The sequence below is a fragment of the Odocoileus virginianus genome, chromosome 20 (genome assembly GCF_023699985.2).
Source record: "Odocoileus virginianus isolate 20LAN1187 ecotype Illinois chromosome 20, Ovbor_1.2, whole genome shotgun sequence".
NCBI lineage: Eukaryota > Metazoa > Chordata > Mammalia > Artiodactyla > Cervidae > Odocoileus > Odocoileus virginianus.
In genome coordinates, this window is record NC_069693.1 from 49,495,858 (window position 1) to 49,514,226 (window position 18,369).

At 45.5% G+C, this 18,369-nt stretch overlaps 1 protein-coding gene across 3 annotated transcripts in view; it reads left to right on the plus strand.

The window, feature by feature from the left end:
• MBTPS1 (membrane bound transcription factor peptidase, site 1) overlaps window positions 1-18,369 on the plus strand; it is a 44,962-nt gene that overhangs the window by 224 nt on the left and 26,369 nt on the right. The window contains exons 1-9 of one of the 3 annotated variants that reach the window (XM_020896579.2): window positions 184-438; window positions 636-734; window positions 9,011-9,489; window positions 10,227-10,484; window positions 13,258-13,461; window positions 15,009-15,119; window positions 15,503-15,612; window positions 17,086-17,202; window positions 17,648-17,715. In XM_020896579.2, coding sequence (XP_020752238.2) covers window positions 9,309-9,489; window positions 10,227-10,484; window positions 13,258-13,461; window positions 15,009-15,119; window positions 15,503-15,612; window positions 17,086-17,202; window positions 17,648-17,715 — 1,049 coding nt within the window. In that variant the 5' untranslated portion in view covers window positions 184-438; window positions 636-734; window positions 9,011-9,308. Of the gene's footprint in view, window positions 1-183; window positions 439-635; window positions 735-9,010; window positions 9,490-10,226; window positions 10,485-13,257; window positions 13,462-15,008; window positions 15,120-15,502; window positions 15,613-17,085; window positions 17,203-17,647; window positions 17,716-18,369 lie in introns of those variants that run through there. The other 2 variants (XM_020896589.2, XM_070451464.1) reach the window with 2 other exon arrangements.

Here is an 18,369-nt window from a genome sequence, read left to right on the forward strand (position 1 = left end):
GGGGTCTGCGCGGGCGGGGGCTGCGGCGGCGGCGGCGGTGGGGGGGCCTCCCTGCGACCCTGGAGCCGCGCGGGCGCGAACCGGGCGGTGCGGGGTCGGCGGTGCGGGGCGCGGGGAGGACGAGCGTTGGAGACGTGCTGGTGCGCCGCTTGCGAGCCCGCGGGAGACGCGCCGTCCCGCCGCTCGCCCTGGCCGGGCTCCCAGCCGGTTTCCCCGCCTGGCCCTCTTTGCGCGTTGACACGCCTCGGTGGTCGCTCCACTTCCCCGCTTCCTTTATCTGAGGTGAACTTTGACGGAGTTACACCGTGTGCCTGGTTCGGGCCCTCAGCCTGGGAACAGACCGCGATTCTCGGTCTGCTTCCCAGAGGGAAGCCTGCTGTGGGATCTTAAGGGACCTCGGTTCCTGCCCGTCCGTGTCTGGTGTTTTATAAATGCGGGGTAAGAAGCTCGTCGGTCATTTGGGTCGGGGAGGTTCTGGTTGACTCTCAGACCTGTGGGAGCTTCACGTGCTGCCTAAGACTGTTGTACACCGTCTGCTTTACGTTCATTTAAGATGTTTACCCCTTGTCTGGGTTAGCGCCCTTGAGACTTTGGGCCTATTTGCCTATGCAGATTAAGTTAAATATTTACTTTAGATTCCGAAGGACACTTCCAAGTAAGAGAGAGTGGCCTAAGGTCTCGGAGTTGAACTGGAGAATTTCGTTTCCTTTGGCCCTTTCATCTTGACTGTGCTGGTAAGTAACGCTCTCGCTTCAAGGTTTCAGTTTGCCTAAGTATAAAAATGAAGGGTTTGGAGAACAGTGATTTTTTTTCTCCCCAACTTTTAATCTGCAGCACCCATTTTACATATATATACACACACACATACACACACACTTTTTTTTAACGTGAGCGCTTTATTAAGGTTAAAATTACTGTTTTTATTCAGCATTTGTTCTTTTTTTTTCCCCCGTAAGTCTGCAGTTGTGCAATCATCATAATCCAGTTTTAGAACATTTCTTCCATCTCCAAAAGATCCCCCACTGTGCCCATTTGCAGTCACTGCCCATTTCTAACTCCAGCTCCAGGCGACCACTAATTTGCTGTCTCCTTGGATTTGTCTTTTTTGACTATTTCGTGTATTCAGATGGGGTCATATGTGACTGTTGTGTCTGGCTTCTTTTGCTTTGCAGACTGTTTTTAAACTTCATGTAATTTATACCCTGTATTGGTGTGTCATTCTTTCTTTAAAAAAAAAAGTACAATTGCTTTACAATGTTATGTCAGTTTCAGGTGCACAGCCAAAGTGATTCACTTATACATATGTGTATTCTCTTTCAGATTCTTTTCCATTGTAGGTTATTACAAGATATTGAACATAGTTCTCTGTGCTGTACAGTGCTAAGTTGCTTCAGTCCCATTCAACTCTTTGCGACCCTGTGAACTGTAACCCGCCAGGCTCCTCTGTCCACGGGCTTCTCCAGGCAAGAATACTGGAGTTGATTGCCATCCCCTCCTCCAGGGCATCCTCTTGACCCAGGGATCAAACCCATGTCCCTTTACAGCTCCTGCATTGGGAGGCAGGTTCTTAACTAGTAGTGCCACCTGGGAAGGTCATGCTATACAGTATGTCCTTGTTTATCTTTGCAGCCCCTTAGACTCTTTGCTTAGAATTCTCCAGGCAAGAATACTGGAGTGGGTTGTGATTCCCTTTTCCAAGGGATCCTCCTGACCCAGGGATTGAACCTGGGTCTCCTGCCCCATGTCTCCTGCATTGCAGGCAGATTCTTGACCATCTGGGCCATCAGGGAAGCCCCCATATATAGTGGTGCGTATCTGATAATCCTAAACTCCTAGTTTACCCCTTCCCTTAATACTCCATTCCTTTTTACGGCACCCTAATACTCCACTGTTGGCATGTAACACATTTTGTTTATCCATTCATGCAGGACACTTCTTGCAGATAATGTTTTTTGTTGCCATGTATGAAGCAGATGGCTAGAGCCCTTTTTCTTAGAGGTGGGGAGGGGGACGCCTGGGGAGGCCGGGTGGGACCCTGGCCCATAAGCTAACTCCATTGTGCTTCCCAGGTAGCCTTATAATCAAGAGTTGGTTGTGTCTGTAAATAAAGCATTTCTAGTCTAGTGCTTGCAGCGCCTTAGAAGCTCCTCGGGCCACGTGAGATGTTGCAGGCTCCCTTCTGAAGAGACAGGAGGTTTTATCATCGCCTTTGTGTCCTTCTCATGTTATGTGCTTCCCTTGTCTGTCAGTCTGGTGGGAGATTGTTCTTGCCCCGCCTGCTGTCTCTGTCATTTGTGTGGCAGCCACAGTAAGTGCCAGGGTAAGTAGAGGCCGCAGGCCCAATAGACTGCATGTAGCTCCAAGTGCAGTGCTTTAAGTGGAGTGGGGGGTGGTATATTTGCATCTGCCCCTTTACATCCCAAGAGAGTTGAGATACTGCTTATATTTTATTGGAAGAACTTGGCAAGTCCAGCCCTTGATGACTTGAAATATTAAGAATGGGAGATGGACCTTGGTCTCTCAGTGTATGATCTGAGTCAGCTTGAAAATGATTTCCTCCTCCCTGTGGCCTAATCAGTTTTGACCTGCTCCAGAAATCTGTTCACTTGGTTTACTAATATTGAGGATGTCTTTTTGCCTAAGGTTGCTTAAGGAATGAGTTTACAATGCGGAAAGTGTGAGCCTCCTTTGTGGCTGGCCGGTCCTGGATGGTGGGAGGGTGAAGAGAATGAGGAGACAGCAGCAGCCTCTGCGGAAGAGCAGACAGTAAAAACAATGTGGACCGTGACTCTTGACTGGTGCTCTTGACTTTCGGGGCTCAATTTCCCCCTGCAAAACCTACTGATGGGCGAATGTGCCAGCATGAATAGTTCAATCAGGCTTAAGAATACACCTTTGTTTTAAGATAGTGTGGGCTGGCATCTCTCAAATGTTAGTCTGTTAAACAGTGGTCATACAGTCGAGTGTGCAATTAGTTATGAAAGTGGTATTTTTACAGCCAAATTTTGATTGAACTGAATGGTACCCTTTTGTGGCCTAAACAGTTTTCTCTGGATCTGTTTCAGTAAAGGGTCATTAAAAAGCAAGGTGCATCTTCCTAATTAGATGACTAATTTAGGTGATAAAAGTCATTTCCCTGACTTGTGTTCTTTAATTATTTGCAAAGAAACAAATTTGTATGTACTTTAGCTATACCCAGAATCATTATCCCAGTGACACTGTTTTATAATGCAAAATAGAAAATTCTGGGCTATGAGAAGTGTTAACTGTTGCCTGCCCAAGTAATACATCTCCTCTACTTTGTCTCCCTCTTATACACGTCTCATTAAATCTTATTCTTGGCATTGTATTATTTGAGCTATTTGAGCTTTGTATTTTATATTTAGTATTTGATGTCAAATATTTTTTGATTGTACCTGTATTGGAGATATACTTACTTATGGAAAATGCATGATGTTGTAAATACCTTCTTTTAGGGTGTACCTTTGTGTGGAAAAATAACCAGGCCTTTTACATAAACTGTAGAAATTAAATCCAGTCAACAGTTAGTAGATCCAGAGACAACCCTAACCAGGCCCTGTAAGTAAGTGATATTACAGATGACAAAGCTGTTTAGAATGAACTAGCTGAAAGCATAACCTTAAGTTAGGAGGTAGACAGATTTTTTGAAAACAAATCCTAGGAAATAGATTCCTTTTCTGGAGGAGAGCATGGCAACCCACTCTAGTATTTTTGCCTGGAGAATCCCACATACAGAGGAGCCTGGTGGGCTACAGCTCATGGGGTCTCAAGAGAGTCAGACATGACTGAAGTGTTTTAGCACGCACACATGCAGATTCCTTTTAAGGGATCTGTATACAACTATATAGTTGAAATTACATTTTTAATGTATTTTGACTGACTGTGCAAGTTTTATTGCACAAAGTTATCTTTTTTCATGTTCTTTTTCCCTGGTGCATATAGTTACATATTTAAAAATGAAAATTTGGATCACATTAACTGTTTTATTTAATATTTCATTAGCACTTCCCCCATATTCTCTGGGAAGCATGTTAGCTTCCTGTGGCTGCTGTAACAAATTTCTACACACTTGTTGGCTTAAAGCAACACAGATTTGTTGTCTTGCAGTTCTGGAGGTGAGTAGTCTGAGATCAGTCTCACTGGGCCGAAGTCAAGGTGTCAGCTTCATTCCTTCTGGAAGTTCCAGGGAGCATGTGTTTCCATCCCTTTTCCAGCATCCAGAGGTACCTGCAGTCTTTGGTGCCTGACCTCCTCCTGGTATCACTTAAGCCTCACGCTCCCATCATCACTCCCCTGCCTCCCTCTTATAAAGACTCTTTGTTGTTACTCTGGACTCAGGTGGACCATCCAGGATGCTTTCCCCATCACGACATCCTTTTAGTTACACCTGCCGAGTCCTGTCAGCCATATAAAGTAACATAAGTTCTGCGGACATCGTTTGGGAACCATTATTCAGCCTTCCCAGGGAGCCTAATTTTAAATTGCTGTATTGCATTCCATAATGTACATAAATTATTTAGCTAGTTCCCTGTTGCATTTTAGGTGGTCTCTGATTTTTCCCCAGTTAAAAGCCTTGGACATAAATTGTGTGCTCTCAGATTCATACTTCTCTGGATTTCAGGAAAGCAGGGTAACATTCCTCTTAAGAGTGTGGCCTCTGGAGCCAGACCACGAATGTTCCCGGCCCAACTTCCCCACTCACTGCCAGGTGACTCTAGGCAGTGCTGAGCCAGGCTAGACCTCAGTTTTCTTGTTGAAAGTGGGGTGGGGACAGATTGTTGTAAGGATTAAGTGAGTTAATACATGCACATTACGTGGGATAGTGTCTGCCACATGCTGAGTGCTCAGTATGTGTTCATCGTTGTTATTACCGAATTTATCAGGCTGAAGTTTCTTACATTCACGTATTGACAAGTTTCAACTCTAAAAGGTCATGAGTTTTTTACATTCACTAGCAAACTAGGAAAGTATTCAGGTTGAATTCTTAAGCTTGATTTCATTTTATCTGGCTGTCTCAGTTTTGTCTGTCAAAATGTTACCTAACTTTTATGATGTAAATTATAGAGACACTGGGGTTAATTCTAGCGGCCGTTTACTATCTCAATTCCTTAATTCCTCAGAATGAGAAATACTTTTAATTTCCCTGTAAGTAGCCCAGCACATCTTTTGGGATGTTCAGGTGTCATTCTTTGTGACAGTTGATGGTTGTAAATCTGTTTGACAAGGTCCGTGGTCTGGTTGTGCACACATTGGGTCGGTGCAGACTGAGTCTAAAGAGGCTTAAAGTTGCCTCCACTCCTCCCCTACATTTTCAAATTCATACTCCCACCCTCCTGAGGGCAGTCCTAGCAACTGAGACTAGATATAGGACCTTTTTTTTGTTTGTTTATCTTGGAAACCATTTCCACCATTTCAGAAAGGGTGGAAGAATAGTACAAGCCCTTTTTTCTCTGCATTCTTAAGTAAGTTGCAGATCTGATGCCCTTGATCCCCAGGCACTGTAGTGGGCATTTCCTGCAAGCAAGGACCTTCTTCCATAAGCACGGCACAGCCTTCAGAGTCCAGCAGTTAGTCATGATACTCCACCACTATCTAATCACAGGCTGGTCCCATGGAGGTTTTGCCAGTTGTTCGTTCCAGTAATGTCCTCACAGCAAAGGGATCCAGTTCAGAGTCTTGAGTTGCCTTCAGTCTGGAGCCTAATCTCAGCCGTTCTTGGTTTTCATTACCTCAGTACTTAGGGTGGTTGTAGGCCAGTCGTTCTGAAAGATGTCCCTCAGTTTGGGTCCTGATGTTTGCTCATGACCTGATTGAAGTTGTGTGTCTTTGGCAGGAACCCCTCAGGAGATGCCAGGCTCTCCTACCACGTCTGCCTGGTGGACCCGGGTCTGTTTGTCCCATCTCTGGTTAACTTGATGAAGCGTCTCCACCCTAGCATTCCTCTACTTCCTTTTGTAAATCAGGATTTTGTTGGGAGGCATTCTGAGATCATGTAAATAGCTTAATCCTCTTCGCACTTCAGTTTATTTTCTGTGTGTATGCCACGGTGGACTCGTGTTTTCCTTTTGTCTTCAGTGGGTCAAGATCTGTTACTTTCACCATTTACTTTGATGCATAGACCCCAGCGGGCCCCTGTGACCCTCCCCACCTTTCTGTGAGCCCTTCTTCCCCTTTGGCACACATGTTCCAGATTTGTCTCTTTTTCCCCTGCCCAGCCTGAAACTCGCTCTCTCTCTAAGGAGTCTGGTTTGTTTCAATGGAGTATAGTGTTTAGAAAACCAGTGCTGGGCACTAGTGGGGGTGAGGGAGGTTCCTTCCTATGAGAATATTGCTGCCCCCATGTTCTTTCTTTCAGCAGACACAGCTAGGATATACATGTCCATGTGTTGGTGCGAGTGTATGTTTCTACACCTGTCTGTTGAAAACCTTGCATTCACACCAGTATTTCCATTGTTATCCTGCATGGCTCATTCCAGTGTTTCCCTTCATGTTTGAGACTTCCTTCTCTGACGGTGAGAAAGGTGCCTCCGTTCTCCACAAAATATTTAATTGACCCAATCAGTGTCCTTCTGTCACTGCTGACCCCTTACTCAGACTCTGACACCCCGGGGGCCTCACGCCCCGCCCCAGTATCCATCACTTCACATAGGCTGGGCTGCTGAGGCTCTCCCACCAACAGCTGCCTTCGTGTCCTCAGCCTGTTGCTTTTATAAAAAGTGTCTTTCCTTTCCTAAGTGTCTGTGTTTCCATCCTCTGTGCTTATCTATGCTTGTTGCTGCATGTGTGTTTGCTACTAGATGGTGAGCCTGGCCGGGGGAACTAGCTCTCCAGGTATGCACTGGGGAGTGAGTGGAAGGAGCCGTCGTGGACACGGTGAGGGGTGCCTTCGGAGCCCCACGGAGGAGTGGGGGACTGCATCTTAAAGCAAACAGGCCAGGCCCGCAGAGGTCCGTGGCCGGTGGCTGGTCTTGCGACCCCAGTGATGGTGTGGGCACTGCCTCAGTTGTAAGAGGGCGTCGGCTCTCTCCCCACAGGCTGACTTTTAAGTTCATTGTCTTTACCTGTGTGTGAATTATTTTGGAACAGGTTTAATGAAAGTTGATGTAACTAAACTCACTGAATCTAACATTTGCTCACTAGTGTGGCTCACTAATATGTGTGTGGTATCCAGTCCAAATGTGTCATAGATTCTGTAGCGCTCTATTTGTATTTTATTTTTTTAATTGTTTTTTCACAGTAAGTTCATTTCCTGTATCATGTGAGCCTTTGTCACTGTGACTGGCTTTCTCTTCTTTGACCTGTATGCAGACTCAGGTGTATGCCTCAGGTAACTGTGTTCTGCGATACCCCACTGCTGTACCAAGTATGAACAGGAACTTGGGGCTCACTGCCAGGTGGCTTCCTCTAAAACAGCTTGGGGTGGCTTTGGTATCTCCTGTTGCTCTTCTTCCATCTTTCTCTTCTGGTCGTTGGTTTTAATAAGAGAATAATTCTCTTATTCTCCATGTTGCTATGGAAATAGCTTTTAATATTTCACTTCTATCTGATTAACTGTTCCATCAGCCTTGGTTTCCAGTTAGGCCTGCTTTCCATATCACTTGTTATTATAATGATGAATGTCCTAATTATTATTTCAGAGATTGTTTAAATACTCCAACGGCTTACCTGTCTTTATCACTGTTTTCCTGTTTATCAGTGCTTTCCTAATAGAAGCACTTGTGAATAGTCCCAGAAACCACAAACCCCTTGTTTTTATTCTCAGATACCAGTTTCTGCTGGAAGAATGGATTTATTAACACCTTGACACACCTCTCTCGAAAAGGGGCTGACTCCTTGTCCTAAATGTTTTCTTCTAAGAAACAAGTAGTGATGGAAGGAAGGACTGTCTCATTGCTCTGTTTTCCCCCTGTTGGGTAATTTATGTTTCTGATGTGATCTGTGCAGTGTATCTTTCTGGACATTCTACAGCCTGTGTTTTTTGTTTTTTAACTGCTGTTCTATTCTTCACTGTGAAGAATTACCCTTTTCCTTGCCATTCAGATATTTTGAAAGGTATTTGTGCTCACATGCAATTTAATACTCAAGTCACATTTTTCTCTGGCAACAGCTTTTACCTCACCAACTGTCTGTCCTCTCATACCACATCCAGTAAAGAGATAATCTGATTTTATAACACATTCAGCAGGTTAAAAGTCTAAGTTGCGGCTTGAGGTAAAATACATTTACTGACAATAAAAACTCTTCCATGCTCTCTTCACAGAATTGGCAGAAAATATTTCAAAACCTGAAAAAGTGTAATTTGAGTAATTTCAGAGCACTGTGTGTCTTAGAGGGTGGTAGGTACATGAATTGTATGGAAATTAGTCTGTTCTCAGATGTTACTTTTATATAGAAAGAAAAGAATGTGTACCAAGCTTTTACTTGAAAAACTGGTGGAATTTAGTTGGCAACCCACTCCAATGTTCTTGCCTGGAGAATCCTATAGACAGAGGGGCCTTGGGTTGCAGAGTCCAACACACTGAGGGACTAACACATGTGGGGAATTAAATACACATGGGGAATTAAAGTGCTGATTGGGGCAATGCCCTGGGGTAAAGAAATGCAATTGATAGAAAAAGACAAGAATCTGAAATTGAGGCAAAGGGAAGGAACTTGGGCAAAGACTCATGACTCCCATTCATTAGCTTAGGGCTAATGTGCTTATTATTCTGGGGGTTATTTGTTAGTCTTGTTTTTCTCCATTTTTCTCATTTATTTTATCCTATTTTATTTTTGAAGCTGTCTTAAAACTTTCTTTTCCCCCTGAAAGGGGTGAGGAATAACTAAATTAAAATGAGCCCATAAATATTTCATGGTTGCATCATGCCTTTGTTTTGTCTTATAGCTGGTGTGTCTTTTAGACCCTCTTACCCAAATTGCAGAGGTCATGAACCTCTGTGGCTCTGTCGGCGCGCTGCTCATGTCCCTGTGTGCTTGCTTTGTTTTGTAGACTGGCTCACAGAGTGATCACTTCCCCGCTGGACTTTGGTTCCGTGGTGCACATGGAGTGTAGGACTCAGGGGCCTGGGCCGGAGTGAGCGAAGCCTGAGGCCCAAGATGGAGAAGAAGCGAAGAAAGAAATGAAAGCCTCGTTTCAGGCCAAGCCACAGAGGCCATGAAATTTAACTTTTATTTACGTTGGACAAGACTGTAAAATGGCGGATCAGTAATGTTTCAGCTTTTAGCTGAAACAAAAATTAACTTATAATCAAGGAAGAAAAAAGTACGATTTGAGTTTATGCGATTTTATGACCATACTCACGACCATGAAGCTTGTCAACATCTGGCTGCTTCTGCTGGTGGTTTTGCTCTGTGGGAAGAAGCATCTGGGCGACAGACTGGAAAAGAAACCTTTTGAAAAGGCCCCGTGCCCTGGCTGTTCCCACCTGGATTTGAAGGTGGAGTTCTCCTCAACGGTTGTGGAATATGGTAATGATATTATTTTAAATGTTAGGGACTTGCCCCTCAGTGTGTTGGGTTTTTTTTGTTTTCTTTTTTCAGAGTTATTATAAACATTAGCTTTTGCCAAAAACATTTCCCTCTCTTCTGCAATAAATATAAAATGGGCTGAGTGCATAGTGTTTGTATATTAATTCTGCTGGTTTGTTTTTTCAGTTTAATTATTTTATATAAAGCAAGGAAATTGACATTCTGAATTGTTTCCCTAAAATTGAATTCCATGGAACAGATGTCATGGTAGCTGGTGAGGGTGGGTACTTTGGAGGGGATGAAAGTTTATGTGACCAGTTGTGAATAACTAAGCAATGAGTCTTATATGATCTGCTCTAAGTTTCGTTAACTTTCCAGGAAGAAGGGAGCCTTCACTTCTCTGAATTCCTCCTTCCTACTTGAAACCTTACGTGCATTTCTCTGCCACATGCTCAAACTTCTCTTAACATTCGGTGTTTGAAAAATAGCTCAGGTGTCTGGTTTTGAGTGCTGTGTCCTGTGATCAGTGGGGTTCATCCAGATCGTTTTAGCTCAGAGCTCTGGAAACTGCCATCCAGGGTGTTTAAACTAGTCTGTTTACTGCTCTTTCTGCTGTAGGTTTTATGATATATATGTTTTCTTTTACCAGGAAAATTTTGTATTAGATATAATCTTGTATAATGTCATAATATAGGTTCATAAGTTCTTTTTTGTGTGTGTGTGGTCATTGATTTCAGAGTACATTGTGGCTTTCAATGGATATTTTACGGCCAAAGCTAGAAATTCATTTATTTCAAGCGCCCTGAAGAGCAGTGCAATCGACAACTGGAGAATTATACCTCGAAACAATCCATCCAGTGACTACCCTAGTGATTTTGAGGTGATTCAGATAAAAGAGAAACAGAAGGCAGGGCTGCTGACTCTTGAAGACCATCCGAACATCAAGCGGGTAACACCCCAGCGGAAAGTCTTTCGTTCTCTCAAGTACACGGAGGGTGAGTGCTGCTCCTGAGGGCTGGTCTGTGTGCGTTTTTGCTGTGCTGGAAACAGAGGGGGTGTGCGTGTTCACCCAGGGTAGTATCGAGAAATAGTACAGTGAACACCCGTGTTTCATCAGCTGTGAACACTTTTTCAGCAGGAATTAAAAAAAACAGAAAAGAGACTTTGTGCTTCTGATCGAAAGTTTGCAGTAAGAGTGATCTCTGTTGTGTGGGAAGAGATTTTCACCAGGTTTCTCTCAGGGCCTTCAGGCTGTGAGGCCCTGACGCCCCTTCACACTCGGAAACCAAGATGGTGTCTTTGAGTCCCCTTGCTTGCATTTTGGTCTTTCAGTGCATGTTTTTATTTTGGATGCATCTGGCAAAATGCCTTTTCTTTGGGTTTCATTTTGCTTTTCTCAGACCCTCCTGACTGCACCATTGTGCCTCAGCCAGGCTTGTTGAAGCTGGAAGCTGGGCATGTGCGGGGATGGAAGGAATCTGCTGAGTCCCTTTCAGCTCCAGGGCTCACTCCCTGAGTCCTTACAACAGGCCTGTGGAGAGAAGTTCCTTCTCAGATAACCAATTGCAGATTATTACATGCTAGTTTCCAAAGCAGGTATACTACCAAAGGGGAAAGGGTTTTTCCCTGTTCGTCAGAAACTGGGGTAGCAAATAGGTAGTAGCTGTTATCGCTTATTATTTCTTTCATTAGAAGAAAAACAAAATAAGATGTTTGTCACATGAGGCCTGAGAGCCTCTGAGGTTTAAAAACACACCCAGGGGACAAGCCAGTTCCCGTGCCAGCTGTGGAACTCAGGGGTGTCTGGCTCGACAGAGCTCTTTCCACTCGTCCTTTTGTTTCGTGGTGCTTTTTCTCTTTGAAAAGCAGTCACCTCAAAGCAATCCATGAAGATAAAAACAAATCAGACCTGTGCAGTTAGCCAAATGTATGCCTCGTGCCTTTTTCTTTAAAGAGCTGCAGAGTATTTTAGGGAATGTGGTAGCACAGGAAGCATGTAGAGTTTCATGGTTGGGGGTCCCCTTCTGTACCCTCTCTAGCGTGGTTGTCAGTTGCTGGGGTGCCCTGAAAGGAAATAGTGTATCTCTTCCTCTGGTCAGGAGCTGTGGGTACCTGTGGTGAGCACCTTTTCTTTAAGCTTCTGCTCCGCTCATCCAGAAAATGGAGATGATGCTACCCAGATGAGTTCTTCCGAAGGTGAAAGGAAATAGTGCATGTGGAGAAAACTCAGCAGAGTTCTTGGGCTGTTATAAGCAGATGTTAAATATTCGTTTTTGGGAATTCCCTGGCGCTCCAGTGGTCAGGACTCCGAGCTTTCAGTGCTGGGGCCCAGATTCAGTCCCTAGTCAGGGAATTAAGATTCTGTGTGCTGTATAGTGCAGCCAAAAAAAAATAAAAAAAACCAACTTATTTTTCTGTGGCTCTGTTAGAATGGTTTGCTTAGTTTGGATCGGAACCTGTCACACTCTGGATCCCACCCCTGGTCTTGGTGGGCTGTAAGACAGAGCTGACCCGATTTCCACGAGACAGCACTGCGAGGCGTTTGGAGGACCTCTTGGTGTCCCGTATCTGTTACTTGTCTCTGGGATAGTAGATACCAGTTCCTTCAGGGGCTGCTCACATGGCCTGGCCTAGCCCTTTTGATGGCTTGCTTTCAGGTGTGTCCCGTTTTCTCTGAATTGCTCCTAACGAGTAAAGCCAGAACCGGGTCCAGTCCTCCAGGTGTAGTACGGTGTGCTGGAGGGAGAGCCCGGCAGGCCCTCCTTGGTTTGAATATTGTGCTTCAGTCAGTGCCCCGGCTGTTGACTGAAGGCAGAGTCAATGTGGGAGCGTCAGTGCGGAATCGTTTTCAGTGGCAGTGTGCAAATAGGCACTTAATGGAATTGACACAACTGTGTATTTCTCCAGGTCCTCGTGTTTTCATGGGTGCAGCCTGGTGAGACTGGAAGGAGAGAGAGAACAACTTCCTTTAGAAACAGAACCTCAGTAGTATTACAGATGGTCCTGTAGAGAAGGGTTTGAAATATGTTTTTTTCTTCTTTATAGCATGGTTTTTGAAAGGTCAAGGGACACCGTTGTGATATTTCTACTTTTTTCTTCCATTAAAAAAATGAATGTTTATGGATGGTAAAATTCATGCTTTTTAGTGCACAGTTTGGCAGGTCTTGATAAAAGTGCAGTCAGGTACCCACCAACAAAATCAAGATGTAAAATGTCACCCCCAGTAGTTCTCCCTGAGTCCTCTGTAGGTGTTTTGTGTTTTGAAGGGCGATGTTCTAGTAGATACTTGTGCTGAGGACGTTGAGCAGGTCCCAGTAGGACAAGGTTGGACCAAGGTGTCCTGGGGTCACAGGGCTTCTTCCTGTCTGAGATCACGCAGTAAACAGAGAAACTGCACCGTTGCTTTCTTGCACTCCGCCTTCCCCCCACCCCTTTTCTGGTTCATTGAGAATAAGTGGTTGGTGAAATACCAAGCATTTCTTCAATTCCAGTATCAAAACTGACTTTATCTCTTTAGAAATGATTATTTTATCATTTGTTCCCTCCCTCTTATTGGTTAGAAGATTCCAGGTAAAGAACTGTTTGGAAAGAATGTGGTGGCTAAATAATGTCCTGTGAGCGTAACCGTGTTGAGAAGTTCCTTCTAGCAGAGGGGGAGAGTGTCACTCTGCCGCACGGGGGTTTCAGGCGGGGGTCACTGCCCTGGTGGAAGGAGTTGCCCCTGACAGGCACGCGTCCTGAGTTTCTGCTCTCTCTCCTTGCCTGCAGCTGAGCCCGGCGCGCCCTGTAACGAGACCCGCTGGAGCCAGAAGTGGCAGTCGTCACGGCCCCTGCGCAGGGCCAGCCTCTCCCTGGGCTCCGGCTTCTGGCACGCCACCGGGAGACACTCGAGTCGGCGGCTGCTCAGGGCCATCCCGCGCCAGGTGGCCCAGACGCTGCAGGCCGACGTGCTGTGGCAGATGGGCTACACAGGTGGGCCTGGGAGCCGGGAAGCCGCTTCCCTCTCCAGACCTGTGGCTGAGGGTGTGCCCCCTCATGCATCTGTCCTTCTGCAGGTTGAGCACTCAGCTGTCCCTTTGTCCTGCGTGTGGGTGACAGCTCCTGTCTTTGTCTAGTCCTGCTCACTTTTTGTGTCTTACTGTTTCTGAGGTGGTCAGGGCACGTTCCTTCCTTCAGGGCAGACACAGTGCTGCCCACGCCAGGGCTGACTGGCGGTCCAGCAGAGTTCTGTCATTTCCCAGGGAAGGAGGTCAGATCCAGAGACGTCACCTTGGTTTGGGCACAGACTCCCATGCAGTGGCCTGTGTGCAGTGTGGCTAAGTGATTGTCGAGGTTGTGATCTTTTGTTTCAGAACAGGAAACAGTATTAAAGACCGTTTCTTAGAAAATAGAACTCACAACCAATCAAATGTTTTTTCTTACTGATTCATCATGGCAGAAAATTCCTGTTTTAACTGCTGTGGAAGTTTGGATCCTAAACATCAACTCATGTCTCTGGCTCCTCATACGTCACAGTTTGTCTTGGTGTCATTCCATTTCTCCTTGGCTTAGAGACCCAGAGACCTTACCCCTGCTCAGACTTAACACTCAGGAGACTGACATTTTATTAAATGATGATTTCCTTTTGATTTGCCTTTTTAGGGCAAAAGCTTCAGAAAACAGAAATTCTCTTAATCATCAGTTTCCCCCAAACTAGCTGTTTTTTAGTATTGTGTGTGCATTTTAAAAAAGGAAATGATATACTTTGATGGTTATTTCATTGTAATTGATTATTTAATGTAATACTGATATGTGAACACAACTCTTTTACTGGAAAGATATTTACGTATCAAGGCTTACTCCTGTTAGCTTTTAAATCATATGAGTATCTTGTATTTTTTTCTCTACATATTTTCTAGAATTTCTTGATCTGACAGTATCAATCATATTTCACATTGGAGCACATAGCTTTTGGCCAGTATCTGAAATAGACTTGTTATTATAGGAAAGTGTGTGGTGCAGCGGTTTTCCTTTAAGTGTGGCTTTCCCTGCGTGTAGGTGAAAGCTCCTGTCTGCAGAGCTGTTGTCATGAGTAAACAGCTCTGAGTCCTTGTCAGGAGGAGGAGCCCCCCGCCCCCGCCATGAGTGAGGGCCTTGTGCTCTGCACTACCAGGGCCCCGCTAAGGGGAAAGGAGCCTGGAGAAAATGGCCTGAAGAGGACAGTCCATCTTGGGCGGAGGATTTGGGGGTGGTGGTTTCACCCCCGGGCGCGGGTGACAGTTGAGCGGTGGCCAGAGGGACCTCCTGTGTGTCTGTGGGTCTTCCTTAGCAGCTGGCGGAGGCCATTCTCAGCTGTCCCCTCTCTCTGGCCTCGGCTCAGCCAGGCCCTGGGCATCTCCCTACTGTGTGCATTCTGTGGGTGGGCTTTGCCCTGGGTCCCTTGGTGTTCTGTGTGGGTCCCAACGAGGAACGTATTTTATAGACAAAAATCCAGAAGAGTGGTTTCTCTGAACACGATTCTGCTTTCTTCTTGGAATAAGGCACTAACGTAAGGGTTGCTGTGTTTGACACTGGGCTAAGTGAGAAGCACCCCCACTTCAAAAACGTGAAGGAGAGAACCAACTGGACCAATGAGCGAACGCTGGACGACGGTGGGCCTGAGGGACCTTTCCGGTTGCTCCCATCCTCCCTTTTATCAGCTGAGGGGGTTTTTCTCTAAATGATTAAATAGTCTATGTACGATAGTTATTCAGACAAATTCAACTTGTTTTGTGCCTTTGGCAGAAGCTTTTCTAATTATGTCAGGAGGTTGGGAGGTGACTGAGGAGAGGGGTTTCCTGGTGGGAGGAATCCTTGCAGTTCTGGGGGAGCAGAAGCTGCTGGCCCCCGAGGTGGGGCTGGTGAGGTGCAGGCTCTGAGTGGAGGCCCTGGAGAGGCACTGGGGACTCTGGCTTGGACTTGGAGAACGAGTCTCTTTGAATCGATGACCCACATTACCAGCTGTGCTTCATGCCTTTTTCCTTTTGGACAGCAGGTCTGGGCCACGGCACGTTCGTGGCAGGTGTGATAGCCAGCATGAGAGAGTGCCAGGGATTTGCTCCTGATGCAGAACTTCATATTTTCAGAGTCTTTACCAACAACCAGGTATGTGTTTTGAGGGCCCCTGAAACTTAAAGAATTGGTTTTAAAATGTGAAAAGTCGAAACTCCAGAAGAGATGTGCTGGTTTAAAGGCAGTGCACATCCGTGATGCTGAGCATCTCCCGGCCCCCCAAGTGGCTTTGCCCTCCTCCCGCCACCCCCTCCACCAGCCTAACCGGAACCCAAGACCCTGCTCCAGGGGTGTTCCTTGACCTCCCGTTTCTCCTGTCCACCACGCCTTGGTCACACTTGTACTTGAGAATAATCCATGTTTGTGTTCTTGCTACTTTGCTGGACTGACCGCCTTGAGGGTCACTTTGTGCCCAGCAACCAGCATCATGTTGGGTCACGAGGATTTAGAAGCTTGCTCCCTCCCTCTGCGTTTGGAAACATTACTGAAAAGAGGGAGGGTCCTGGTTATTTATTTATTGGTAAAGTCTAATTTTTGCCCAGGTAATACATAGTTCACAAACATCCAGGGCACACAGGGATAATTCTCCCAACCCTCCCATCCAGCAGGTTTTTACCTCACTTCCCCATGTCCCCCGTGTGATGGTTTCTTTTTTTCTTATATTCTCTCCTCCTAGAATTTCTTTTGCATATTCAAGCTACTGTAACTGTATTGTCTTGTTTAAAAGCCTTTAAAAAACATAACTCTGAATCATATTCTCTTTCTGCAGTTTTTTTAAAACATTTTGTGTTTATTCACATGTTTTTAATTTCTAATGTTCTTTATTTTTACCTGTGGATCTAAGTTTCCACATCATGTAATTTCCTTTCAGCATGAAGAGATGCCTTTAGTATTGCTTGTAATGTAGTCTGTTAGCTTTGATTTCTTTCAGGTCTAGTTTATCTGAAAAGATCTTTATTTCATCTTTATTCTCAAAAAACTATTTTAACTGAGCATCAAATTCTGGATTGAAAGTCTTTTTATTCCCTCCAGCACTTTACTCCATTGTTTCAGTCTGTTATTTTCTACTCTATTTAATTTTGTCTTATAAAGCACCTGAATGGTGGTACATGAAGTAACTTAACTTTTATGAGGAAGCTATGAAAGAAATAATAACTATCAGAGAAATAATTCTGTGAAATGACATTCAGTCTGTTTAGGAATAAAGAATATTAGACAAGTATGTTAAACTGTTTGAAAACACTTAACTGAATAGATGTGTCTTAGGACAAGTCCTTCTGCAAGAGCGGCAACTAGAAGTTTGGGGTCTCCCCTGGGCAGGCAGGCCAGCCGTAAGGTCAGGCAGGTGCTGGATGTGAGACCCGGCAGGACAGGACCTGGGACCCCGCCCTCCCCCGTGTCCAGGCCCGAGGAGTGGAGGCTCTGGGTATAGTGGTGTACATGGGAGAGCCTTCGTGGTTCTTGGGACCTCTTTCTGAAGTTTAACGTGAATGCTTCATGCCACTAGGAGTCTGGTATTTGGAGACTTCCACTGCAGTACCTAAAACACTGTTCTCACATGGCCAGGTCTCCTACACGTCCTGGTTCCTGGATGCCTTCAACTACGCCATCCTGAAGAAGATTGACGTACTGAACCTGAGCATTGGCGGCCCTGACTTCATGGACCACCCCTTCGTCGACAAGGTTGGTCCTGTCTCTGCAGGGGACGGTGCTGGTTTGGTGGCGACTCCTGCTCTCCCGCTCCCCCACTTTGCTTGGTGTCTAGTGTGCTGGTGGCTTTGTCACCCACATGGGGACAGCTCTGAGGACGTGAGCTGTAGAGACTTGTGTGGGCAACAGGTCATGGTGCTGTGTTGGTGCCTCTCAGCTGAGCACGAGGCCCGTCCCTTCTGGACATGTCAGGAAAGCCCGGGTCTGCGCTGAGCCGCAGGGACCTGCGTCCTGGAGTCTCTCTTCCTGACACGCTCGCTGCCAGACATACCATGTCTCTACCGGCCCAGTGTTGCACTTCCAGGGGATCTCTTACTTTTAGTATTATTTTTGAAAGTTGTGGTTGTTTTTGGACAGTTATATGTTGATTGTCTAAAAGTGATGTCCTTTCATAAGTAAATGCTTGCTAATTTTGTAGGTGTGGGAATTAACAGCTAACAATGTCATCATGGTTTCTGCTATTGGCAATGACGGGCCTCTTTATGGGTAAGTATCTCTGATAAGAATAACCTTACAGGTATCTTTTTCCTTGAAATAACGGAAACACTGTTGTCTGTCTGTCTCTGTATTTTTCTGCACCTGTTTGTATCTATCTAAATCTTTGTGTTGTGGAAATTTTCAAAACACACAAAAAAGACTTAGTAATGAATCCCAGGTACCCACACACTCCAGTGGTTCTGACTCAAGGACAGTCTCGTTTCTGTTTAATTTTTTTTTTCACCTTTACTGGAAATAGCGATTTGGAGGCCTAACGTTTTTATTCTACTCTTTTTACTCCTACAAGCAGTCAGGAGAGTAAATCTGCTAGAAATAAGTGGGTTCCACGGTATTTATTGAGACCCACTGTGCAGAGGGCACAGGCTGAGGAGGTAGATAAGACGAGACGCCTGCCTTTTTAGGAAAAGATGTGGCTACCATGAAACTAAGAGAGCATGCAGGCTGGCGTGACGGACCCAGACGGGAGGGACCAGCTCAGGTGGGAGGGGCCGGAGAGCAGTGTCCCCGACACGTGGGTGCTGTGGTGCATCAGGTCACTTCAGAGTGGCTGGAGGTCCGGGCAGTACTCACCGGTTCACAGGCGGTATCTGTTAAAGATCCGAATTTCCTTTCTGCTTGTAGCTCTGAGTTTTATTCTGTAGT